At 42.4% G+C, this 27,411-nt stretch overlaps 1 protein-coding gene and 1 pseudogene across 1 annotated transcript; both read right to left on the bottom strand.

The window, feature by feature from the left end:
* Positions 1-20,697: 20,697 nt before the first annotated feature.
* Positions 20,698-26,840, bottom strand: SPATA31F3 (SPATA31 subfamily F member 3). The gene is made up of 5 exons (XM_068553634.1): positions 26,697-26,840; positions 26,131-26,176; positions 25,528-25,588; positions 24,097-24,611; positions 20,698-21,158 (listed from the first exon to the last, which is right to left on the bottom strand). The coding sequence occupies exons 1-5, from the start codon at positions 26,838-26,840 to the stop codon at positions 20,698-20,700; spliced, it is 1,227 nt and encodes a 408-aa protein (XP_068409735.1).
* LOC137770432 (protein SPATA31F1-like) lies at positions 22,088-23,832 on the bottom strand (annotated as a pseudogene).
* Positions 26,841-27,411: the final 571 nt, after the last annotated feature.

Genomic DNA, 27,411 nt, shown 5'->3' with positions numbered 1-27,411 from the left:
TATCTCTTTAAAAATAATTGACTGAACAGAAATAACAATAACATATTGTGTGTTTTTAAATATATGTATAAACAAAATGTAAGACAATATCATAAAGGCACGGAATGGAGAAATAGAAATATACTATTGTTAAGTTCTCCTACTATACATGAAGTGGTATAGTATCACTTGAAGGTAATCACTTGAAGTTGGTAATAAGTTAAAGAGTTAAACTGTAAACCCTAACATGACCATCAAAATAACAAAAGAAATATTTATAGCAAATCCAACAAATAAGATAAAATGGAATCATAGGAAACAGTCAATCCAAAAGAAGGCAGAAAAAGAGGAAAATGGTACAAATAACACAGAAAATGAATAGCAAGATGACAGACTTAAATCCAACCATATTAATAATACTAAAGTAAATGATTTAAACATCCCGATAAAAAGGCAGAGGTTGTCTGATTGAAAAAGCAAAACCCAGCAGTATGCTGCCTATAAGAAACACACTTTAAATATATAGACGCTAACTGGTTAAAAGAATAGAAATATATATACCATGCTAATCCAAATAAAAAGAAAGCTGCAGGGGCCATATTAACATCAGACAAAGATATCAAAGGAAAGAGTATGACCAGCGATAAAGGTTATTATTATTACCATTTCATAATAATAAATTTTAATTAATCAAGAGGACGCAACAATCCTAAACATTTATGCTCTTAATAACAGAGCTTCAAAATAAACGAAATGATAACTTATAGGATTGAAGGAGAAATAAATCTACAACTGCATTCAGAGGTTTCAAAACCCCTTTCTCAATAACTGATAGACCAAGTAAAAGAAAATCAGTAAAATATAAAAAGCTTGGGGCTTCCCTGGTGGTGCAGTGGTTGAGAACCTGCCTGCCAATGCAGGGGACACGGGTTCGAGCCCTGGTCTGGGAAGATCCCACATGCCACGGAGCAACTAGGCCCATGAGCCACAACTACTGAGCCTGCGCGTCTGGAGCCTGTGCTCCGCAACAAGGGAGGCCGTGACAGTGAGAGGCCCGCGCACCGCGATGAAGAGTGGCCCCCGCTCGCCACAACTAGAGAAAGCCCTCGCACAGAAACGAAGACCCAACACAGCCAAAAATAAATAAATAAATAAATAAATTTATTTAAAAAAATATATATATATATAAAAAGCTTGAACAATACTACCAATAAATGATATTTTAGAGGACATTTTATTCCACCCAATAACAGCAGAATACACCTTTTTCAAGAGCATGTGGAACATTAACCAAGATAGAAAATATTCTAGATCATAACACAAATCTCAATGAATTTAAAATAATTCAAGTTATACAAAATAGGTCTTCTGACCACAGTGGAATTAAATTAGAAATCAATTACAGAAATACATCTGGAAATCACCAAGTATTTGGAAACCAAATAACACATTTCTAAATAAGTCATCAGTAAAAGAAAAAATCAAAAGGAAATTAAAAGTATTTTAAACTGAGTTTTAAAATATATTTTGAATGAAAATTAGAATAAAATTTGTGGGGTGCAGGGAGAGAGAAATATATAGTACTAATCAGGTATATTCAAAAAAGAAGAAAAATCTCGAATCAACAATTTCAGTTTCCATCTTAAGAAACAAGAAAAAAAGAGCAAGTAAATTTCAAAGCAAGGAGAAAGAAGGAAATAATAAATATGAGAAGGGAAATCTATGAAATAGAAAACAGAACAGAGAAAACAGAGAAAACAGAATTTCTAAACCTGTTTCTTTGAGATTATCAATAAAATTGATAAATTCTAGCCAGGTTGATCAGAAAAAAGAAAGGACTGAAATTACCAATACAAGGAATGAGAGAGATGACGTCACCACCAACCCTAGAGATAATGAAAGAATAATAAGAGACTATAATAAACAACTTTATGCCAATAAATTCAACAGCTTAGATGAAAATAACAAATTCCTTGAAAACACAAACTACCAAGGCTCATTCAAGAAGAAACAGACAACCTTAGTAGCCCTACATCTATAAAGAAAATTGAATTTTTGTCAAAGACCTTCCCACAAAGAAAAATCCAGGCCCAGGAGTCTTTTTTTTTTAATTAATTAACTAATTTTATTTATTTATTTTTTGACTGCTTTGGGTCTTCATTGCTGCGCATGGGCTTTCTCTAGTTGCGGCAAGCAGGGGCTACTCTTCCTTGCGGTGCGCGGGCTTCTCATTGCGGTGGCTTCTCTCGTTGTGGAGCACGGGCTCTAGGCGTGCAGGTTTCAGTAGTTGTGGCACGCAGGCTCAGTAGCTGTGGCGCACGGGCTTAGTTGCTCCACAGCATGTGGGATCTTCCTGGACCAGGGCTCGAACCCGTGTCCCCTGCACTGGCAGGTGGATTCCTAACCACTGCACCACTAGAGAAGTCCCCGCAGGTGTCTTTATTGGTTATTTCTACCAAACATTTAAGGAAGAAATAATACCAATTCTCCACAAACTCTTTTGTAAAACTGAAGAGGAGGGACTATTTCCCAACCTGTTCCATAAGGCCAGCACTACCTTGATGCCAAAACCAGACAGAGACATTACAAGGAAAAAAAAAAAAAGTACAGACAAATATTCCTCATAAGCATAGATGCAAAACTTCTAAGCAAAATTTTAGCAAATTGAAACAAAAAATTATGAAGAAGATAATAAACCATGACCAAGTGGGGTTATCACAGGAATGCAAGGTTGGTTTAACATTTGAAAACCATCATACTGATATAATTCATCATATTAACAAACTAAAAAGAAACAATATGATCATTTCAACAGTGTAGAGAAAACGTTTGACAAAATCCAACATGCATTCCTAATTTTTTAAATCTCAGCAAACTAGGAAAGGAATTCCTCCACCTGATAAAGGGCATCTATGAAAATCCCACTGCTAAGGTCATACTTAATGGTGACAGACTAGATCAGTGGTCCCCAACCTTTTGGGCAGCAGGGACCGGTTTCGTGGAAGATAATTTTTCCACGGACAGGGTGGAGGGGGGAATGGTTCAGGTGGTAATGAGAGCAATGCGGAGCGATGGAGAGCGGCAGATGAAGCTCCGCTCACTCGCCTACCGCTCGCCTCCTGCTGTACAGCCCAGTTCCCAGTTCCCCTGGACTAGATGCTTATCCTCTAAGATTAATAACAATACAAGGATATCTACTTTTAGAACTTCTATTCAACATTGTACTGAAGGTCCTAGCAAATGCTATGAAGTAAGGAAAAGAAATGAAAGGCATCCAGGTTGGAAAGAAAAAAGGAAAACTGCCTTTATTCACAAATGACATGATGGTCTACATAGAAAATCCTGTGGAATCTGAAAAAAAAAAAGCTATTAGAACTATAAGTGAATTTAGCAAGGTTGTATGATATAAAGCTGATATACAGATTCAACTGTATTTCTGTATACTGGTAATGAACAGATAGAAATTGAAATTTGAAAAAATCAATACCATTGAAAATATCATAAAAACATGAAATAGGGATAAATCTAGCAAAAATGTAAGAACAATGCACTGCATCTTTAAAACACTGCTGAGAGAAATTAAAGAACTCAAAATATAGATATAACTTGTCCATGAGTCATAAGACTCAATATTATTATGATGTCACCTCTCTCTAATTGATTTAGATATAAAAGTCAGTCCCAATAAAAATCCCAGCAATTTTTTTTGAGAAATTGACAAGCTCATTCTAAAATTCATGTGGAAATACACAGAACTCAGAATAGTCAAAACAACTTTACAAAAGAACAAAGTTTGAGGATTAATACTAAGTATTATATACTAAGTCACCTATTATAAAGCTACAGCAATCAAGACAGTGTGGTATTGGCATAAATATAGACAAACAGATCAATGGAACAGAACAGAGAATCTAAACATAGACTAACTCATGTACAGACAGATGATTTTCAACAAAGGAGTAAAGTCTTTTCAACAAATGGTGCTGGAATAATTGGTTATCAATATCCAAGAAAATGAATTTCAATCCCCACTTCACAGTATATACAAAAACATATTCAAAATTGATCATAGATTGAATGCAAAGCCTAAAAGTATAAAATTTATAGAAGAAAACCCATGAACATGAGTTAAGCAAAGATTTCTTAGACATAACTCCAAAAGTATGACCCATACAAGACAAAATGGATAAACTGTACTTCATCAAAAATTTAAAACGGCTGCCCTCTGAAGGACAATGTTAAGAGAATGAGAATGTAAGTTATATAGCGGGAGAAAAATATTTGCATATCATATACCTGGGAAATGACTCATATCCAGAATATATAAAGAACTCTCAAGACTCAACAATAAGAAAGCAAACAACCCAATTTTAAAAAGAGGAAAAAATGTGAACACACTTCACCACAGAATTGGTGAGGCACAGGAATGCTGTGTCCAAGGCCTTTGCCATAACTGCAGTGCATACATCAAGAGCCCTGGAATTTATCAGAGCTTCCCCACTTCCTGTCTCTATTAAATTGCTTCATAACAAGTTAACCCAAAACTTAGCCAGTTACAATAATACATATTTATCATCTCATGGTATCTGTGGGTCAAGAATCCAGACACAGCTTACCTGGATCTTCTGCTTCATGGCCAAAATCAAAGTGTCAGCCCAGGTTCTGCAATCTCATCCAAAGTTTCAAGTGGGGATCTGCTTCCAAGTTCACTCAGTGGTTGTTGGCATAATTCAGTTCCTCAGACTCTTCTGGACTGAGAGCTTCTTTTCCTCACTGGTTGTTTGTCACAAGCCACCCTCAGTGCCTTGCCATGTGGGCCTCTCCAACATGGCAGCTTACTTCATAAAAGCATGCACACCAAGAAGGCAATAGAGAGTTGGCTAACAAGAGAGAAGTAACCTAATCATGGAAGGTGATACCCCTCAGTGTTGCCATAATCTATTGGCCAAAAGCAAGGTACTGAAGAGGAGGTTATACAATGCCATGAGTATCAGGAGGCAGAGCTCAGTGGGAGTCATCTCAGAGGCTGCCCACCACACTGGCCTCAGAAAATGCAGTTCTCTGGGTCAGTTTATTTATTTATTTATTTTTATTGTATAATCTCATTTATATGAAATGTCCAAAAAGGCAAATTTATACATACAGTAAGTAGATCAGTAGTTGTCTGGGGTTGGGGTGGGAGCAGGCATTGATTGCAAAAAAACTGGGCTTGAGGAGAACTTCTGGGGTGACGGAAATGTTTTAAAACTGGACTGTGGTTGCATAACTACATATCTACTAAAAATCAGTGAACTGTACACTCAGAATGGAGGAATTTTATGGTAAGTTATATATCAATAAAGCTGAAAAAAATGTGAAGTTACTGCTGTACTACAACAGATGTGTCAAGGATGCCACAGCAAAGGAGAAAAGGGCAACCAACCAACTTTGCCTGTGTAAGTGGGGCAGAAGCCAAGGACAGAGAGGGACGGCAAGGCAGAAAGGAATACACAAATTTATTTCCTCAACAAATATCTATTGTCTACTCTGTTCTAGGTGCCTGAGAACAAATCAGGAGCAAAGCCTACACCTGTAAAACTCCTATGCTAAAGGGGAGATAGGAAATAAACAATAACAAATATAATAAACAAGTTAAATGCATAGTACGTATAGACAATATTTGAATTTAATATTAAATGACGAGATTCCTCAGGCACAAGGGGAAGGGCAGGTACAGGACGTAGGATGTGCCACTGAAGAACTAGGGTATGTGGTTCCACTGTGTTCAGTGAGCCCTATGACTGGGGGTGTACAGAAAAATAACCAAAGATGGCAACAAAAAGGTCAAAGTAGGAATCAAAAGTGACACTCACTGTTTCATTTAATTATTCTGCACCACATAGATATTTTCATTGGTACAGATGAAACTGAGATTAGGGCATTTGCCTGGCAAAATGATAGTAGCAGTATGTACTGAAGATGGTCTTTATTGGACTAACAGTGCCTGGCATGTAGTAAATGCTCTAAAAATGCTTGCCATTATGTTTATTATTAATATTATGGTGTCATAGTGCCTAAATTATTAAGTTCTATAGTCTACCCAGAAAGCTATACAAAATGAATCAAGAAGAGATATAAAAAAAGATTTGAAAATGATCTCTTTCAAAATGATCCTTGCAGAAACAATACACAGAAGTGTATTTCTAATCCTTAGGGCATGGGTTCATATGACTGCAGTTCTCTCTTCCAGAAATACCTTTATAGCCCTTCCTTGAACTTATGGACAGTTTTAAAAATTACCTAAATCTTTCTTTCTTAGGCCACCAACTCAGTGCAGACAAAGGGAAAGCCTATCAGTAACAGAATACTCCACAGAGGTTATTGTGAAGATTAAGTGAGTTAATATATGTATGCACTAAAGGGTTAATTCAGGAGGCCTGGGATGCCCAAACCCTGAACATCTCAAAGATCTTCAGGACTGGCCCTTGACTGGCTCCTGAGATATCCTCTGAGCCCTTGGAATATCCTGCTAGTACAGTATATTTGTATGCCATTCTTTGGGCCACACTGTATCAGTCTGACCAGACAGTTTATGCTAACAATGTGACTTACAGTGAATGATTCTATAGGCCTGAAGTCCTTGGTTTGACCTCTGGGAGTGCTGGAGATTGAGTAGCTAAGATCAGCCACATGGGCACTGCATATCCATGTGACTGACCCCCAAGAAAACCCTGGACACCAAGACTCAGGAGAGTTTCCCTGGTTTGCAACATTTTGTCACTGGGAGAGTTGTGTATCCCCATGCAACTTCGCCGGGAAGGGACATCTGGAAGCTTGTGCCTGGTTTCTCCTGGACTTCACCCCATGCCTCTTCCCTTTGCTCATTTTAAATCTGTATCCTTTCACTGTAATAAACCATAACAGTAAGGATAGCAATTTTTTCTTTTTTGGAGTTCTGTGAATCCTTCCAGTGAATCACTGAGCCTAAGGGTGGTCTTGGGGACCTGTGATGGAATACGGAAGTCCTTAGAACAGCCCCTGGCATCTAGTGAGCAATATATGGATAATTATTATTGCCAAGTGCAGAGAAGTCATTTAAAGGTTTAAGGATAGCAAGATAGTGCTATTATTTCTGCCAATCTCTGATCTCAATTTCCACAGTAGGTTGGGGCTAAGATGATTAAACAAGAACATACTTCTTTCATCACAAGCTTGAGACACACTGGATTTGATGGCAACACAAGTCAATTTCCAGGAGATTCTGGTTCTAGTCAGTGGACAGTACTTGATTTCCTTTATGCTTGGAAGTGATGCATTTAGAAATTCCTCAGTTAATCTCTTCCAACTAGCAGCTTTGCTGAGATCAGAATGAATGATGAATTTTTCATAAATCCTTTCTATTTTCTTTCCTACTTTGTGGCTGTTGACATCTAAGAAACGATGAAATCTGAAGTTGGACCAGCCGAAGTGCAAGGCAAGCCGGAAGTTGGGGTCCGCCTCGTCCTGGACGCCGGCCACAAGGCGGACGAGCTCGCAAACGTCGCGTTCTTGCCTTCGGTCCAGACGGCTCCAGGACGGCGCCGGCGACGCCATACCTCTGGCGCTCCCGCCGTCCTTCGCGAGGTCCGGGTCAATTTACTTTCAATTCCTGAACTCCAAGGACATATTTCCTTCTACTCACTTTAAGCATATTATTTCCAATCAATTCTTTGGGCTGATAATTCTATGTGGAACGAGGTTTCCTTGCCTATTCCTACCCAGCACTCGGTCTGGTTTCATTCTGAGTCACAATAGGGTCTCTGTAGATCTATGTGCCTGCATTTGTCTGTGCTTTTACCTCCTTCTGGAATAACTCTTCCTTTATACATTGTAGGAACTCTTAATTGACTTTTAAGATTTAATTTATGCAACAATATCTTTTTTAAAAAATCCTCCACTAATGCCCCCTACACACACATACTCACACTGCATTCTACAGGCTGAATGATGTTCCATTTATTCCTTTTACCAACATTTATTGACAGGCTAATCTGTGCCTGTCACATACTAGTCTGCACTCAGCAAGTATCTGTAGAACCAACAAACTAGTGAATGGTGATAAACGGGATGTAATGAGTGCCTTAAATGGGGCTGAATCTGTGCTTCAGGGGACCAGAACAGAGAACAAGGAGTGTCTCTCCATCTTGCTGAAAAGTTCTGCTCGCTAAGTGCAACCATAGCAGTCAGTCATCGATAGTGTGATGTTCCTTAACTGTTGCTCTGCTTTGGTGGGAAGCCAGCCCTACAGCTTTTCATGAAGACTCCTCCCAGGCCTCCAGGGGCTAAAGATCATGCCATAATTTTGTCCTCATGTTAATTAGAGCTTTTGGACTTCCAGTAAATATTAAACAACAGCAGCACCTCCCTCACGCCTCATTCTCTTGAGCTGAGTCCAGGAAGACTCAGTTTCAGTCCTTGGAAACCCCAAAATAATTCAGTTAATTTAGGGTGGCCGTGTTTTCCTGGGCTGACTGAAGCCAGTTCTGCTGTACTATATAAACAGGAGTGAATGGAGAGACACTACCTACAGAAGTGGAAACTAAAAGGAGCACATAGGCTACTGCCAAATGACTCTGGCTAGAAATAGGCTCCAAAAGCACTGTGGTGAGGCACTTGATTCCTCAAACAACAGTCAGTCACTAGAGAACAGGCAGATCACTTAGGGCTTGGATTTCCTCAAAGAGCTGGAGTCTCATCGAGGGGTTAAAAAGACTTTTGTTCTGTTGGTTTTGCTTAGAGTCTCCTCTGGGTTGATAATACCCAGACGTGCAGTGGTGTTGGTATGTGCATTCTGCATTTCTTACAGATCCTAATTCTGCTGGTTTTCCACTCTCTGTGTTAGGTATGTGGCTTTCCCTGAGGCTCTCACACAATCTTTCAGGCACATGCTTCCAGGAGCCAATTATCAACCACCTTGAAATTTTTCACCCTTATGTGCAGATGGTGCTTATGCTAAATTTCCCCAGCTCAAACCCAGGACAGAGGAGATGCATTTTTTAAGCTTCCTGCACATGCCTTTAGGGAAGCTGCCCTCCTGGGGGCCAGGCCACAATGCCCAGAACTTAGGATAAATGCAGGAAACTTTTGACTTTGGTAATTTTGGTCTTTTCTTATCATTGTGGTTTGTGGTAACTGGCTAAATTCCAGAATTTTGTAGCTCTCCCCTGTGGTGAGAGAAATCACCTGTAGCTACTGTATGTGTTGCCCCTTATCTGCTAGCCTGACTCACCATCCAGGCTCTACCTCTGGGGAAGCAAAGTGGCTGTGATGAGCTGGTGACTGTGTACTTTCTAGAAGTGAGTTTTGAAGACTTGGTCTGATCAGTCCTTCTGGCCCATTTTTGAGGAAAAGAAAAGGCACTGATGCCATGATCTCAAACTTTTCTGTTGCCGAGTCACTGATGCAGCATTCATTCAACAAAGGTATACAGAACACGTGCTCTGTAGAAGGCAGTGACAGCTGTCTAGATTTGCTTTCCTCCCTCCTGACCTCAATGAAAAGTTAGGGCTTCTTTTCCCACCTTTGGAACACTCTTCGGTTGCTTCCACCCATATTCCCTTTCAGAGGTTTCTTTTGCTTTGTTTTTGCCTAATGAAGGCTTCTCATTTTTCAGGAGATCACTGTTACTTACTTTTGAGTCTTTTCCAAACAGTTGTCACTCTCACGTCAAGAATCAAATGAAAGCAAAAGCTCATCTTTTACAACTGCATTTAACATAGCAGGATGAGACACCTTTGGTTGCTGCTGAGTAGGAGGCTGCTCCTCAGACTTTCTCAGCAAGTTTTCCTTACAGAGAGCTGTTCCTAAACTGCATTCTGATTCCCTCTTTCCCTTTCCTGCTGCAGAGTACTGCCCCCTCCCCCGCAATTTGCCCTTATAAATAAGCAAGTTCTCTGCAGAGAATATATGTTTTTTACATACACAGACACACAGCCCAAGTTGCCACATATATCTTACTACCTTACAAAGACATCTAGACAGCCAGTCATCTGATTTCCTCTAGGTCATAACAGCCAGATAGATGGCCCTATTATACCTTTTGTCCCACTTTTTGCCTCTCTGACTTTGTTCTCCTTCAAAATTGAGTTAGCTATTCTAGGTCTTCTGTTTCTCCATATAAACTTTAGAATCAGTTTGTTGATCTCTACCAAATAACTTGCTGGGATTTTGATTGGGACTGCATTGAATCTATAGAACTGGCAAGAACTGACATCTTGATATACTGAGTCTTCCTTTCCTTGAATATGGAATATCTCTCCATTTATTAGGTTTTTCTTTGGTATTGTTCATCAGAGTTTTGTCGTTTTCCTCATATATATCTTATACATATTCTGTTAGATTTATATCTAAGTAATTTTGGGAGGTGCTAATGTAAATGGGAATGAGTTTTTAATTTCAAATTCCACTTGTTCATTACTGGTATACAGGAGAGCAATGAACTTTTGTATATTAACCTTATATCCTGCAATCTTGCTATAATCACTTATTGGTTCCAGTTTGTCAGTCGTTTTGGATTTTCTACATAGATAACCATGTCATCTGTGAACAAAGACAGTTTGATATCTTCTTTCCCAGTCTTTAAACCTTTTATTTCCTTTTTGTGCCTCATTACACTAGCTCAGACTTCCCAGACACTTGTTTTCACCCGTTACCACTACCACTTTTTTCTCTGGAAATTAGAGCTGATTCTGTCAATTTCTCAAACACTCCATGCGCACTGATATCTGGGAACACACGCCTTAATCAAGGTGTCTTTTGTACATAGGTTTGTCTCCTCCATTAACCACTAAAGTCTTTGGCCTCATTCATTAAGCCTAATTCTGTTGTGCCCTCACAGTTTACTCTCAAAATCAAAGCCACGTCAATTTAAAATGACTTAGGATTCTTATTTGGATTTTGATGTACTCTTTTTAAGGTTCTATTTTACATTTTCTGCCTTTAGAGGGAAAAAAAATTGGCCAAGAAAATGGAGTCATCTTAAGTAAAAGGAACAGAAGTATTCTTAGAGCCTGTGGTCAAGGCTGGAAAGTGTTGCGGTGTTTTTGGCGGGGGTGGGTGGTGAGGGTAGTTTATTTTACTAGTGGATGTCAGCTTTAGTTCACTGAAATTCCTCTAAAGACAGACTCCTGAAGCCACCAATTAACAATTGAGTAGCTTAATAGTGATTCTTGTTATCCTTAGAGAATAACTGTTGTAGCAAGACTGCGGTGTATTAGGGGATGCCTGTGGTTAGTTTGCTGATACACTATTAATGAGTCAGTTCACTTATAGAGTAACCCTCCTAATCAGTTGGATGCTGTTCAATAACTCTTACTGTCTTGCCTGAAAAAGTCAATAAGGACCAAATGCATATTTTATTGATTTTCCTCTAAGGAATCATTCTTAAAAAATTAATTTTCCAAGTATGTTTATTCCAGGTCTTTGAACAGTGTTTCTCAGTTTTTCAACATAAAAATCTTTTGGCTGCTCCCTAAAACTTTTGATATAACTCTGGGAAGGGGCTTTCCCAAACTATTTAGAGAGCTAGTACCTTCTGTGTATCCCCAAATACCAAGAAGATACTGTAAACCTTTGCTGTTTTGTAGTCTGTTACCAAAAAAAAGAAAAAAGAAAAAAGCAGGTAATAGCATTTTAATATTTGTTTTCCAAACATAAATATGTATATTATAATGGATATGCTTTTTCAGTCCACTCATTTTCCCCTCTCTTCCCCCAACTCTTGGAGTTTCTTACATACACTTCCCACCTGCCTAGGATCCAGCCAGTTCACCATTTAATAAGCTTAGCTCTACACTTCCTATTCCTGTTGAGGTTGTTTCTACCTTTAAATCACCATAAACTATGCTCCAATAAGTATTCCTTTACATATGTCCACAGGTCACAGGATCAGCCTCTCGTATACAGTAGTTTTCTTCAGTCAAAGGTATATCAGTATCAGTTCAGATCTGCTAGACCTTCTAATCACACAGACTCTAAAGACAAGCTTGAGAATTCTGTTCTTGCATCACTCCAGTCAAGGGGAAAGCTTACCTTATACCCCACAATGCTGCCCTTGTCTTTTAGACGTAACCATGTTTAAATCAAAAGACAAAAGCGTAGTTCACTAGTCAAAAATATATAATGATCCTAAGACTATGTTTTTCAAATTGAAAGTCCAGACCCATGAGGAAGTCATGAAATCATTTTAGAGAGTCACTATCAGGATTGTTTTAATGAACTAGGTTAGAGAGGATAGAAAATATCAGGGAGAATCATGTGCAGTAAAATTAGGATTGTTTCATAAAATTTGGGGTCAGTGATAGATCTATGAACATGTGTTTGTAACTATGTGTATACAGGATCACATCATAAACTACATTTCTTACTATGGGTCGCAGTCAAAAAAATGTGAAAAATATACCTCAGAAGGTTTCTGAGGAAAACACTGTGACCTTGGAAATAGTAACTGATCCTGCGGAAGGTTTGCAGTGAAGGGCTGGGTGTTAGTTTTGCATTCTCCTTCTTGGTGTGGTGTGCCTGTTCCTCTCGCTGTAAGTTGGGGGCTTTCACAGCCAGTGTGCATGAGGCATGGGGGCAGTGTCTGCAGACTACAGGCCCAGCCTCTCGCTTCAAGAAATTCCTAGGTGAATAGTCTAAAAAATGTTTACACATACACACAGACTCCTCCCCTGCCCCATGGCTGGATACCCCATGACTAGATGCTGCAATTAGGTCCGTGGACTTTTAAAAGAATTTGAAAATAAACATGATCATTCTAGATGTTTATGACAGAAAGGGAACTCAGTGACTCTCTGTTCCAATACTCACTGATAGACAGGGAAACTGAACCCAGAGCAATAAAAGCTATGTTTTCTGAGTCACAGAATGTTACATGTAAAACTAAAAGAAGCCACTATGTTGCCAACCCTGGGATTTTTAAAAATTATATAATGAAGTATATAATTAATTTGCAATGTAGGAAAATTAGAAAGTACAGATTACTAAAAAGATGAAAAACATATACACATTTTGTTCTTTCAAAAATGAGATTATGAGGAAATGTATATGACTTTGGGTTTGGTAGTGACTTTTTAGATACACCACCAAAAAAGCACAATCCATGAAAAAAAATTAAGTTAGACTTCGTTAAAATTAAAAATATTTGCCCTTCAGAAGACACTGTTAACGGAATGAAAATACAGGTCACAGTTGGAGAAAATCTTTGCAAAACACATTATCTGGTAAAGGACTGGTATCCAAAATACACAAAGAACTCTTAAAACTCAACAATAAGAAAATGAACAACCCAGGCTTCCCTGGTGGCGCAGTGGTTGAGAATCTGCCTACCAATGCAGGGGACACTTCCCTGGTCCGGGAAGATCCCAAATGCCGCGGAGCAACTAAGCCGGTGCGCCACAACTGCTAAGCCTGTGCTCTAGAGCCCGCAAGCCACAACTACTGAGCCTGCGTGCTGCAACTACTGAAGCCCGTGCACCTGGAGCCCGTGCTCCGCAACAAGAGAAGCCACCACAGTGAGAAGCCTGCGCACCGCAACGAGGAGTGGCCCCTGCTCGCTGCAACTAGAGAAAGCCCACGTGCAGCAACGAAGACCCAATACAGCCAAAAATAAATAAATAAAATAAATAAATTTTAAAAAGAAAATGAACAACCCAATTTTAAAACAGGCAAGACCTGAACACCTCACCAAAGAAGATACACAGATGGCAAGTAAGCATATCAAAAAATGTTCAATATCATATGTCATTAGAGAACTGAAAATTAAAACAGCTGTAAGATACCACTATACACCTATTAGAATATCCAAATTCCAGAACACTGACAACACCAAATGCTGGTGAGGATGTAGAGCAACAGGAACTCTCGTTCATTGCTGGTAGGAGTGCAAAATGGTACTGCCAGTTTGGAAGACAGTTTGGCAATTTCTTGCAAAACTAAACATACTCTTACCATATGATCCAGTAATTGTGTTTCTTGCTATTTACCCAAATTAACTGAAAACTTATGTGCATACAAAAACCTACACACAAATATTTATAACAGCTTTACAACACAAACTTAGAAGCAACAAATATATCCTTCAATAAGTGAATGGATAATCAAACTGTGGTAAATCTATACAATGAAATATTACTCAGCCTTAAAAAGAAATGAGCTATCAAGCCATTTAAGACGTGAAGGAAATACATATTGCTAAGTGAGAGAAGCAAAATGAAAAGGCTACATACTATGACTACAACGATATGTCTGGAAAAGGCAAAACTATGGAGACAATAAAAATATCAGTGGTCAACAAACAACAAACAAAAATTCAAAAATGGGCAATGGACTTGAATAGACAATTCTCCAAAGAAGATATGCAAATAGATATTCAGCACATGAAAAGATGCTCAACATCATTAGTCATTAGAGAAATGCAAATCCAAACCACAATGAGATACCATTCCAAACCCATGATGATGGCTACTATCAAAAAAAAAACAAAAACAGAAAATAACTGTTGGTGAGGATGTGGAAAATCTGGAACCCCTGTGTCCTGCAGGTGGGAATGTAAAATGGTGCAGCTGCTGTGGAAAATAATTTGGCAGCGGTTCCTCTGAAAGTTAAACATAGAATTACCATATGATCCAGCAATTCCACTCCTAGGCATATACCTAAAGGAACTGAAAACAGGGGCTCAGATACCTGGTCACCAATGTTCAACAGCAGCATTTTTTGCAACAGCCAAAAGGTGGAACCAACACAAGTGTCCATCAATGGATAAAAGGATAAACAAAATGCAATATATACATACAACAGACTATTATTTAGCCTAAAAAGTAATTGAATTCTGATACTTGCTACAACATGGATGAACCTTGACCGCACTACGCTAAGTGAAATAAGCCAGACACAGAAGGACAAATATTAACAAATGGGACCTAATTAAACTCAAAAGCTTTTGCACAACAAAAGAAACCATAAACAAAACGAAAAGACAGCCCACAGAATGGGGGATAATATTTGCAAATGACGCGACCAACAAGGGATTAATCTCCAAAATTTACAAACAGCTCATGCAGCTCAATAGCAAAAAAACAAACAACCCAATCAAAAAATGGGTAGAAGACCTCAACAGACATTTCTCCAAAGAAGACATACAGATGGCCAAGAGGCACATGAAAAGATGCTCAACATCGCTAATTATTAGAGAAATGTAAATCAAAACTACGAGATACCACCTCATACCAGTCAAAATGGCCATCATCAAAAAGCCTACAAACAATAAATGCTGGAGCAGCTGTGGAGAAAAAGGGAACCCTCCTACACTGTTGGTAGGAATGTAAATTGGTATAGCCACTATGGAGAACAGTATGGAGGTTCTTTAAGAGACTAAAAATAGAGCTACCATGTCATCCAGCAATCCCACTCCTGGGCATATATCCGGAGAAAAACAAGATTTGAAAGGATACATGCACCCCAATGTTCATTGCAGTGCTGTTTACAATAGCCAAGACATGGAAGCACCCTAAATATCCATCGACAGATGAAGGGATACAGAAGATGTGGTACATATTGGGTTGGCCAAAAAGTTCGTTCAGGTTTTTCCATAACATCTTATGGAAAAACCCGAATGAACTTTTTGGCCAATCCAATACATACAATGGAATATTACTCAGCCATTGAAAAGAATGAAACAATGCCATTTGCAGCAACATGGACGGAGCTGGAGATTATCACACTAAGTGAAGTAAGTCAGACAGAGAAAAACAAATATCACATCATATCGCTTATATGTGGAATCTTAAAAAAAATTACACAAATGAACTTATTTACAAAACTGAAACAGACTCACAGACTTAGAAAACAAACTTATGGTTACCGGGGTGGGTGGGGGAAGGGATAGATTGGGAGTTTGGGATTGACATGTACATACTGCTATATTTAAAATAGATAACCAACAAGGACCTACTGCATAGCACAGGGAACTCCGCTCAATACTCTGTAATAACCTAAATGGGAGAAGAATTTGAAAAATAATAGATACATGTATAACTGAATCACTTTGTTGTACACCTGAAACTAGCACAACATTGTTAACTATACTCCAATATAAAGTAAAAATTAAAAAAAAAAAAATCAATGGTTGCCAGGGCTTTGGGGGAAGGGAGAAAGGGATGAATAGGTGGAACAAAGGGGATTTTTATCGCAATGAAACTCTTCTGATACTGTAATGGTGGATATATGTCATAAAACCCATGTATAACACAAATAGTGAACCCTAACGTAAACTATGGACGTTAGTTAATAATAATTTATCAGTATTGTCTTATCAATTTTAACAAATGTACCACACTAAATGCAAGATGTTAGTAATAGGGAAAACTGTGTATGTGACCAAGGATGAGGAAGTATATGGGAACTCTGTACATGCTGCTTAATATTTCTGCAAACCTAAAACCATTCTCTAAAAGTCTATTAATATTTTTTACATCAGGTGCAGACAAATACCGTTTGATTCCATTTATACAAGGTACCTAGAATAGTCAAATTCTTAGTGTCAGAAAGTACATTGGTAGATGCCAGGGGCTGGGGGTGTGGAGGTGGGGAGTGGGAATGGGGAGTTAGTGTTTAATGGGGATAGAGTTTCAGTTTAGGAAGGTGAAAAATTCAGGAGATGGATGATGGTGAGAGTTGCACAACAATGTCAATGTACTTAGTGCCACTGAACTGTACAGTTAACTATGGTTAAAGTAGTATGTTTTACATTATGTGACTTTTACCACAATAAAAAAAATTTTTTAAGTCTGTTAATATTTTTTATATGAGACTATAACATGGATATTTTTGTAACTTGCTTTTTCCCACTACTATGTTCATATATTATTAACATCCTTCCAGGGATTCAGCTTGGACAGGGTGGCGGTGGGAAAGTTAGTCAAGGATAGAGATGAGGCTGTGGAAGGAGGATGATTCAGAGGATGTGGGAATTTAGGGGCAGGGGATGTTTTATTCAAAAGACCCACAGAGGAGAGGGACTAGAATTTGAGTGGACCAACAGACTGACTGAGCCCTTGAGTCTGAGCATCTCCAGCAAGCTGGGAATTCGAGCAGGGCAGGGAATTTCAGTTCATGCTCAGGGAGTCCCAGTCCCCTGCTGGCAAGAGGCTGGCATGACAGGATTGAGCAAGTCACTCCTGAGCTCAGCAACAACCTTCCTGCTAGGGTGGAGTGAGCAGGTACAAAAGACAAGCAATCACGATGGTCAGTTGTCTGAAATTTCCGTAACAGGAATCTGCTGAGGCACGTGGGAGCCTGTGGGGGACCATGGGAAGGCTGGTCCACTTAAGCCAGGATGTGTGCACATTAACCTTGGCTTCCCACCTGACGCTGCTGTGACCCTTCTGAGTCACATTCTTTCGCCTGGGCATCCTCCTGCATGGCTCTCAGCCCAACTCCCACCAGGCAGGGAGGATGTGCCTGTCACAAGACTTCCTATGATCTTTGGGGATGTTTTAGGAAAACACTGAAGAGTGTGGTTCAGCTGGCCTGGGCCTTGTGCCCCCTCACCCTGGGAGCCACAACAGGGGCTGGGCCCCCAACCCTTAGGCACAGAATCACCATTCAGGGACTTCCCTGGTGGCGTAGTAGTTAAAAATCCACCTGCCAATGCAGGGGACACAGGTTCAAGCCCTGGTCCGGGAAGATCCCACATGCTGCGGAGCAACTAAGCCCGTGTGCCACAACTACTGAGCCCACGTGCCTAGAGCCCGTGCTCCGCAACAAGAGAAGCCACCGCAGTGAGAAGCCCGCGCACCTCAACAAAGAGTAGCCCCCACTCGCCGCAACTAGAGAAAGCCCACGCGCAGCAACGAAGACCAAACACAGCCTAAATAAATAAATAAACAGAAATTGTAAAAAAAAAAAAAAAAGAAAAAGAAAAAGAACCATTCAGAGGAGGGACACATTCATGCTTCTTCCCATCTAGCTTTTCTGCACCCTGCTAGCAGTGGATACACTGTGCTAAGTGCTGAGTCCCTATCAGAGGAAGAGATTCCTGCCCCCGCCTCCTGGTTTGATGGTATGTTGAGCCATCCTGGATCTCCTTAGGAAACAGTGAGGCGGGGCCATCCCACAGTCCCCCATACCACACCATGAGGAAGCCACAGCACTTCCTGCCCTTACTCTCTCCTCGGTGGTAGGTCAGAAGGTGGGAATGCAGAGGAGAGGTGCCACCTTCTGAGAGAAATGAGGTGTCCAAAACAGAGTTCCCTCCCATCCACTCAGGGCAGCCTCTTTGTCTTTCTGCGTCCCAGTCTCTGCTCCCACCCCCAAACATGCCTGGTGTCTGAACACTAGGATGCCACACCTGCCCCCTTTCTGTGTCCCTAGTCCCATCCTCTTCCTCATGTTCTGTGCATCTAGAGTTTCTCTGTGATCTTTCTTGCTGATCCAGTGTTCCAAGAGCACAACCACCCTTTTATACCCACATGGGCCCTCAGTTGGCCACCAACTCCTATGCCCTAATAGAAACTTGCCATGGTAACTTCCAGAATCTACCTCTACTTCTGCCTTCAGCTTTGGTTCTCCATACTACTCCTTCCACCCCCCAGCCATGGTACATTCCCAGCTCCTCACTTACCCTTTTGAGTCTTTGCCCAAATTCTGTTACATGTGAGAGCAACCTTTCTTCTCCTAATACACAAAGTCTTACCTCATTAATGCTTCCTTCTTTCTACTAACCACCAGCAAAGTGTTTGTGCTTTTTCCAAGGCCATCTCATGAACTGGGACATTCACTCCCATCCCCTCACCTCTACACCACCACATGGCTCCAGCAGTTCTCCCTGCATCATCAGTTTACCCCTCCTCGACTGCATCATTTCTGTCAACATCCAACATCTTATGTCTCTCACCTTTTTTAAAAAAAAAAAACAAACCCTCTCTGGGTTCCACTTCCTCCTACAGCTCTATCCCCATTTTTCTGCACCTCTGTGGAACAAACCTCCTTTGAAAGAATTGATTACACTTGCTATCACCACACCTGCTATCACCAATTGCTCTCCTCTCATTCTCTCTTGAATCTACTCCACTTCAACTCCATCACACGCGAGTCTGTTCTTCTCAAGGCCATGAGTGATCTCTGTGTTGCTGAATCTAGTGGTCAGCTCCACACCCTCATCTTACTTGGCCAATTCACAACTTTTCATGCAACTGATCATTTTCTCCTTGCAATATGCCAGTATGCCACACTCTTCTGGATTTCCTCCCTCCTCCCTGGCTCCTGCTTTTCAGCCTCCTCTGCTTACTTGTTCCTCTTTTTCTTCCCAATTTCTTAACGTTTTAATGTCCCAGAGCCAAGTCCTTAGATCTCTCCTACATTGATACTCATTCCTTTAGTAACCTTAACTGGTCCCACAATTATACATCCATCTCTCCATCTCTTTCTCTCTCTCTCCAGCCAGGACACTCCCTGAGCACCATAAGGCTTCTGTGTTAAGAACAGACTGTTGGAGATATGGTCTCAGGAAGAAGCAAGAGATTATGAAACTATTGTAGTATTAGTAGCAGCAGAGGAGGCAAGACAGAGTCATTTTCTGAATTTTGAAGGTAGAGACAACAGGATTTACTGATAGACCAGAAGCAGACTGTTAGAAGCAAAAGTCATGGCTGACACCAATATTTTTGGTCTGAACAACTGGCAAGAGAAAGGTGCCATTAACTGATGTGGGAGCAGGTTTGGTATGTGTGATTGGGTGGTGGTGGTGGTCTGGGGAATCAGTTCACTTTTGAAACAAATACTGGATATCCAAGTATATACACTTTTGATTAGACAATTTGGGCATGTGAGACTGTCTACCCCTTAAGACAATGATCTCCATGGAGGCAAGGCCTTTGTCTAGGTGACTGTTGTGTCTGACATAGTTCCTGGCACACAGTAAGTACTCAAACATTTTAATTGTTGAATGCAAGATGCCTCTCAAAGTCATTTGTATTGTGACTCTTTGGAGACATTATCATCAACTGATTTTCATTCTAGGAGGCATTTATTCCATGCAGCTGAAAGGCAGTGGGGGTCAAACAGGTAACAGGGCTACAGCAAGCTCCCAGATGGGTTACCCCTTAAAGTCTAATCAATAACAACAGGGTGCAGAGAGGGGAGATTCTATCAATTGCTTCTGACATCTATCATATTAGCTATGTGCCTTTGATAAACACAAAGCACCTCCTCAAGAATGAAGCACTGTAACACTCCTCTAAAAACCTTCCCTCTGGATCATGGGAATATATAAAAGTTATCAATGAATTGTGCCTGTGGGCAAAAAGTGCACTGGATTCTTGGCTACTACCTCTTGTACTGCATCATGCACACTTTGCGCCTCTGGGGCCCAAAGACAACACAGGAAGCCATGACAGAAGTCAAGCCTGATCTTTACCTTCAATGCACCTTAGACGAGGGTCTTCCTTCTCTGCTCAAGTCCCTTTATCCACAGTCCAGGGTGGAGCTGAAAGAGTTGTGTGGAATGCTGACCCATTTGTAAAATGGGTTTAAGCTCCCATACCATATGGGAAGTACAATCTACGTCCTCTACTCTCTCCATCACATATCACATTAAAAACAAAGAGGCACAAACAGGTGGTTCTTTGCTTAGAGGTACACAGTATATTTGGAGAGGGTCCTGCCTCACCTGCATATTAATGGAAATGATGATGACAGCCTTCTTCAGGAGGATGCAGAAGTTTGGGAACCTATGAACTCCTTTTTCCTGGACAGGGTATTCTCCTTGTATAGACAAGTGCCTTCTGCTGAGGTGAGAGTTGAGACATGGGATGGATTTTCTGGCTGAGTGGCACAAGTCAGCTGAGGACAGTGCTTGGAGCTGTTGCAGGAAAGGCGCAGGAACCAGGATTGGCTGGACTGAAGGGAGTGTCGCTGGAACTCATTGTCTAGGCACTGGAGGGCATCAAAGAAGGCCATGCCTTCCTCCTCCTTCTCTGACTGAGCTCCCTTCACAGGGCATTTGGTGGGAGGTGGACTCTTCTCAACATTTTTTGTCTTGGTTTTGGCCACCTTCTCATCCTTAGAGAGGAGAATGGATTCCTTATGCCCTTGACCTTTCACCTTGGGGTTAATCCAGTGTGTAAAGTGTTTCATCTTATTTCCCAAGCCAGCTTCTGCAGCTTCTGGAAGGGTAGGGCTCTTGTGAGTATGGGCTGTCTTTACCAGACCCTGCAGCTCTTGGCCCTAGAAAGTGTGGCCCTACAAAGCTTGGATCTGAAAAGTGTGGCTCCTTTAAATGCTGGACTTGCAAAATGTGGGCCAGCAAGTTGGTCCTGTAAGATCTGGCCCTTTAAGCCCTGAACACTCCAGATCTGGCATTCTCAGGAATCCTTGTTTGGGTGAGGTCATTCAACTTGCCCTAACAGCCTTACAGACCATTCTTATCAGGTCCTTTTGTCCCAAGGAATCCTGGAGGATGCTCTAGGAACTCAAGGTAAAGGGAGAAGCTGGTGAAGGTACTGACAGGGGGCACTAAGCTGACAGGATGGAGATGGTGGCTCTAAAGATCCAGACAGAGCCTTGCTAGTCCCTACTCACTCAACGCAACCATCCTGGCCAAACTAAAATTTTACCTGAGAAAGATCCTGGAGATACATTTGGGAAGTCAGGGGCTCTGGGGGTTCTACTTAGAAGTGTCCCTACTGGAACCTTGGCAGGGTAGATGTTCTCTCTGGTTGGAGAGAGACTCGGCGCTGCACCCCCTTCTCTGTGATTCTCTGATGCTTTGAGTTTCCCTGGGTCCTCTGTTCTCCCTGCTGGTGCAGGGAGTTATTCTCACCTTTGCAGAGGCCTGGGGCTCAGGGATCTTCCAGGCAGGGGTTGTTCACACTGACCTCCAGCTGAACACAAAGTACCTGGGCCTCTGTCATGTCCCCACTGGGCTGTGAGATCTTGAAGGCCCATGGTAAGAACCATTAAGACTGCTCTGGAACTAGCTTGTTTTTGGTTCTGCTGCACTGCCTTAGTTTAATTGCAAGCTCTTCTTTAAGGTGGGCCGTTTTGGGGTCTGGCGGGATGGGGAGTTCCTGGAAGAATATTTTCCTTTGGTTGTTTAGATTCCTAAGGGACTCCTAGGCACAGATAGATATTCCTTGGGACAGCCACAGTTTGTTCCCTGGACTCCTGTCTTTATGAGACTTCCCAAATGTATCGCTAGGAATTTCTTTTTCAGGTAAAAATTTAGTTTGGCCAAGATGTGTGTCTTGAGCAAGCAGGGGCTAGCAGGATCTGTCTGGCTCTCCAGAGGTGCTTTCTCCATTCACCTGTTCTTCAGTCTGGAATGCCTGTGCACTGTCTATAAAAGTCTCACTGTCATCTTGAAAGCTGGCCCAGGATTTATACACTGCTGCTTAGATGAGATTGAGCCAGAGGCTCTGTTGGGCCCCCAACAGGCCCAGGCACCATCTTTGTGATTGGAGATTGGCTAGTGATTGCCAGGGCCATGGCCTTGGAGAGTGCCACAATACAAAGAGCCCACAGTTCTGACAGGAAGGCCAAAACTTGTCTCTAGTTTCTCAAAGGCTCCCTGGGAGGGCACCTAGGTAGGTGCTAGTCGAGGTGATCAGTAACAGCGTCTGGTGAGACTTACTGCTGCTGGTTAAGGCCTGTCAGTATTCAGGGTGTCACTTCCTAGTCCATGTAGGGACTGATTGCTGCCTCTATGTCTAGGGGCTTACTTTCTGGGGTGCAAGGGAGCCGAGTTGCTGCCAGGGCCCCTGGAATTCTGCAGACCCAGTGATTTGAGTCCCAACTGCTGCAGATGTGGGCAGGGACAATCCCCTAGCAGATCCTCTCATATTTTTAGCCAGTATGGCTCTACAACATCACCATGGCCTGGGAAGCAACTGTGGGCAGGCACTACTGGCCACAATAGATCAGAAGAGGTCACTATCCCCTCTGGCCTCTGGGTCTGCAGGCTAGGGAACACTCACCCTCGTCAGTGTGCTGCACTGGGGCAGGGGCTGCTGGTCAGCAGGGGATAGAAGCGACTGGATGGACTGCTGGATCTTCTGGGGCAGACCCCAGCAATGGTAAATCAAACTGCCAAATCAACCACTTCTGAAAGTGGAACTCCACCAGCTCAGGGCATGCTCCAGGAAAATACTACCTTGCTCTTGAGGATTGAAATGGGCTTCCCCAAACAGGTAGGCCCCTAAGTCTCAGGAGACAGGCTTCAGCATGTCTCAGGGCTTATGTTGTATGGTTCTCTGCATCTACAGAGATCTCTGGGCAACAGCTGGCAAGCCCCAGGGAAGCTGGAGCTGCCTTTGAAGTGAAGGTGCCACTGCAAGGCTTCACACTTGGCCAGAGTCAGAAATGGGACATTGGTATAGGCTTGTTGATAGAAAGATGAAGAAGCCCAAATTCAGGTATGTGGGAAGAAGGTGGGTCTAACTGAGGTAGAGGAAATTTTAGACAGTTTGGAGATTAACAAATCATTGAAGAAAAAGAAACCAGGCTCCACTTTTGTGGCAAGATGTCTAGGGGTGGACCAGGGACTCAATGTGCAGAAAAGAGGAACCATAGAAAGGTAGCTGTGTTCTGCTGCAGACAGCACACTGAGGCCTCAGCATGTCCCCCAGGCAATGGACAGAGACCACTTATAAACTGAAAGTTGATAGAGGTTAGAGCCAGAGTCACAGAGTTTGGGATTTGTTTGCAGTGACATCTACACTGGATCCATAGCGGATCCTTGAAAAACAGAAAGTTTGGGTGGACTTGCTTACCTCCCATGAACCCCAGGTCAGGGAGATAAAAGCCCATCTTTTCAACAGAGGCCTTAGAGGTAGCATTCATGATGAAAGAAATGGTAGTGTTTTCCCCCAGCCTTGGAAAATTTGGGGGCAGTGTGACATAAGTTGCCACAGGAATCTTCCACAGATCATGGGAGACCTCAGGTGTAGAAATGCATGCATTTATCTACACATACTTAAAGATACATCAGGGATTTGGGGACACGGGAACATGAGATGAAGGGAATGAAAAGTCATGGGGTATTTTAGGTTTGTGAGCTTTGGGTTCAGGGAAAGAAAAGGAATCAGATATTCAAGGGCTGCTGACCTTGTTTCTCTGGAACACATTCGGAGTTGCTCTTCTTCTTGTCTTGCTGGTTCACAGGAATCCTAGGCTCTTCAAGGCTTGAAGAAGACAGAGCTCTCACGTCCCAGGGTACCTCTGGCCCTTGACATTCCTGCCTTAGCTGCTCGTGGTCCGCCCAGTATTCGTGGATGCTGACTGCACTGGCGGACTCGGTGGTTGACTTAGTGGCTGACCTGGCAGCTAACCGGGTTAAGGATTTCTGACTTGTTAGTTGTGACACTATGCGGGTTGCTGATGGAAGCGAAAGCTCTTTGGAGCGCAGGGAATCCTGACTCTGCTCAAAAGAGAGACTAGACATGGACAAAACCTCTAGGCAAGAGGAGCCCTGCGATGTCCCCGAAGAAGTAGGGGTGGTCAGGGTGGTCTCACCCCACAGCAACTGCTGAATCTCCAGAGCCACAGCGTTGCAGGTTTGGCAGCAGGGATCCGCACACAGGAGCCGCCGCACGCTCCCCTCCTGAGGAAGCCAGCCCTGGCTGGGAAGGGAAACATGGCAACCGTTTGTTACTGATGGAATGACATCTGCCTCTTTTCAAGTGTGTGGACTGCAGATTGGCCTGTAAGCTCTGCGTTCTACCCCCAGGTTGTTTTTGCCACGGCTATTCTCTAGAAACATTCAGCAGGTTAGGGCTAGCTAACCTGGGCAAAGTCTCAGACAACGGAAGGGAACGCAGGGCCTTGAGAGCCTGGGAGGTAGATGAGTTCTCTGCTGACCTGTGCTGAGAAGCTGAACTAGGAGAAGGCAACCAGGCAGATGGGGGAGCCAATGGTTAGCTGATGGCGCAGCACCAGGAACATCACCAGATAGATGCTGGAGCCAGCCTCGTTTGGGGCTACGGAGGTCCCTGTGGGAACTCTGCATTCTGGGGATTAGAGGGCATACACAACATCTCTTGGAAGCCAATCCCTATTCTCTAGACATCTTAAGAGGGGGATAATATGACAAGCTCCTGCCTGAGGGCTGTCCCAGGATCTGGCCTCCCTGAAGACAAAACCAGAGGAGGTATGTCAGCAGGGTCCAGGGGTCTGCCCTTGAAAGGGTCTAGCTGTAAAGAGAATATGAAAATGATGACTGATTTATGCACTTAATTATCCATCCTCCTAACTTGTCTTGTGGTTGAGTGAAAACCCATGTAGTTTTAAATCCTGCACTAGTCAAATCCTGAATTCCAGGACCTTTGTGAGCCTAGCCCAGAGCAGAACTGCAGGACTCCTCTCTCCTGAGATGTCTGATCCCACCCTCTCCTCTGGGAACCCTCAACCAGTCCAGGCTCCACTGTGTCTGGCTACCTCCCAGCCATTATGCTCCTCCCCAACCCTGCCCCAGGCCAAGCGGAGAAATGATCACAGGCCAGGCTGGGAGTTGCGAGACGGCAAAAAGCAAGAGATCACCTTCTCATGACAGAGAGCAGCTCCCACGGCTTCTCAGCTTCTTCCCGGGAAAGTCTCCTAGCTGAGAAACCAGGAGACAGTGTTACATGGAACGGGAGAGGATTCAGGGACATCCTACAGGAAGCTGGAGACCTTTGAATGACAGGAGACTGCAAACCCCAACAGCCAGTGCTCTGAGGCACGTCTGACTACAACTTAACCAGGTATGATGTGCTCTCCTGGACCTAATCTCCTTTGACCTTCTCAACCACACTGTGAGTGAGACAGCATCATCATGCCCATTTTATGGATAACAAGACTGAGAGCTGAAGTGACTTCCACTGGGTCATAAAACTAGTAAATGAAACAATTAAGGACAAACCCCTTACTTCCTCACTCCCCTACTTCCTCTTCACTCCCAGGGATAAGGTGGAGAATTCTGGAACATTCCCAGGCTCTGATTTCCCACCCAAAAAAGTCTTGTTGGAGAATTTGTCAACTTGGGGAATTGGGCCTTCAATGGTTAGAGCACCTGGTGCCTGGCACCAGGGGTCACTGAGGGACAGGGTTCACGGGAGCCTCACCCACAGTGGAGAGAAGTCAGAGCAGAGACTGGGACTTTACCTCTTGATGTTTTATCTTTAGCCCTTTGTTTGACTCTCCGGTGACGCTTAAAGGCAAAAGAGAGTGTGAAGCTGGGGTGCCCTCTTCTTTTCATGTCTAAACTGAGACAAAACCTGCAAATATTTCCCAAGCTTTTTCTGTGTTCCAATTTTACACATTCTCCTACCTTTCTTTTTCCTACTCTACCTTTTTCACACCATCATTTCCTTTCTCTTATTTCTGATTCATTTTTAGGCTCTTCATACTCCATACCTCCACCCCCATTTCCTGAACAAGTTCTGTGGAGAGATCAGGATAAGACAAGAGAAAGGGAGGAACAGAATAAAGGATGGGTGGTCCAGTAGCCAAAGGACTTTAGCCATCCAAGGCCCTAAATGTCCACCACCAGAAGAATCACCCAAATATGAAGCTGTTCTGGGATCCAGTGAGGAAACTTCCTCCATTAAAAAAAAAAAAAAAAAAAAAAAAAAAACAGGGGTAAGGGGTAAGGGTAACAAGAGACAGTGAGGGGATAAAACCTTGTTTAAGGCTTAATTGGTTCAGTCGTGGTCATAGTGTTTCCCTACCCAGCAGCAGCTCCTGTTAGGTCCCAATCTTAAATCTTGGTGATTCTTTCTCACTTGCCAAATAATTAATGCAATAATGATGATGGAGCCATAAGTGTAAAGCGGATATCCAACATCCCACAGAATAAAGGTAGGGCTCAACATAATCTAAACCTCACTAGCCATCCCCCTTTCTAGGCGTCCTAGGCTTTCAGGGTCTTAGAACCTAATGCCTCCAAATTCTAGACCTATCATCTCTGCCTCACAGAGCACAGAACCAGACCAGTAGACTGCATCACAAAGCCCTCCTGTTTCCCATCATGCATAGCATCACAGACCTTTATTTGTCTAGGAGAAACTCATGTGACACAGTGTAGAGCCTGAGCCTAAAGGTGTCAAGTCACAGGAAGCAAATACTCTTTCATGCTCTATTCTCTATATCCTGTTGGCTCAGCCTTCTTCTTTCAGATAATAGTCTGGCATCTATCCCCAGATAACTGAGTCTTTATGTACACTGCATGCCCTAAAACAGAGACAGTGGCTAGGTCAGAGGAACTCCATGAACTATATCACCTGTACTGGGAAGATAACTAGAAAACACACAAGAGGACAGTGCACACATCGTCTTGTTAAGTCTTGGACAGTGAAGTTTTTGACACCACAGGCAATAGGTGGTCAGTATCAAGAGGTTCAGGAAAAGGACAGTGATTAATGGGACAAGGAAAGGACATAGCTT

The sequence above is a fragment of the Eschrichtius robustus genome, chromosome 10 (assembly GCF_028021215.1).
Source record: "Eschrichtius robustus isolate mEscRob2 chromosome 10, mEscRob2.pri, whole genome shotgun sequence".
Taxonomy (NCBI): Eukaryota; Metazoa; Chordata; class Mammalia; order Artiodactyla; family Eschrichtiidae; genus Eschrichtius; species Eschrichtius robustus.
This window is presented reverse-complemented; position numbering and strand designations above follow the sequence as displayed.

What these genes read in the sequence shown, in the direction of transcription:
- SPATA31F3 (XM_068553634.1), bottom strand. Translation starts at nt 26,840, where the DNA reads ATGTTGAGCCCTACCTTTATTCTGTGGGATGTTGGATATCCGCTTTAC. An exon ending in CTGCTCTCTGTCATGAGAAG is followed by an intron (nt 24,612 to 25,527) that starts GTGATCTCTTGC and finishes TTCCCTTCCCAG; the next exon opens with CCAGGGCTGGCTTCCTCAGG. An exon ending in ATGTGTTCCAGAGAAACAAG is followed by an intron (nt 21,159 to 24,096) that starts GTCAGCAGCCCT and finishes CTACCCTTCCAG; the next exon opens with AAGCTGCAGAAGCTGGCTTG.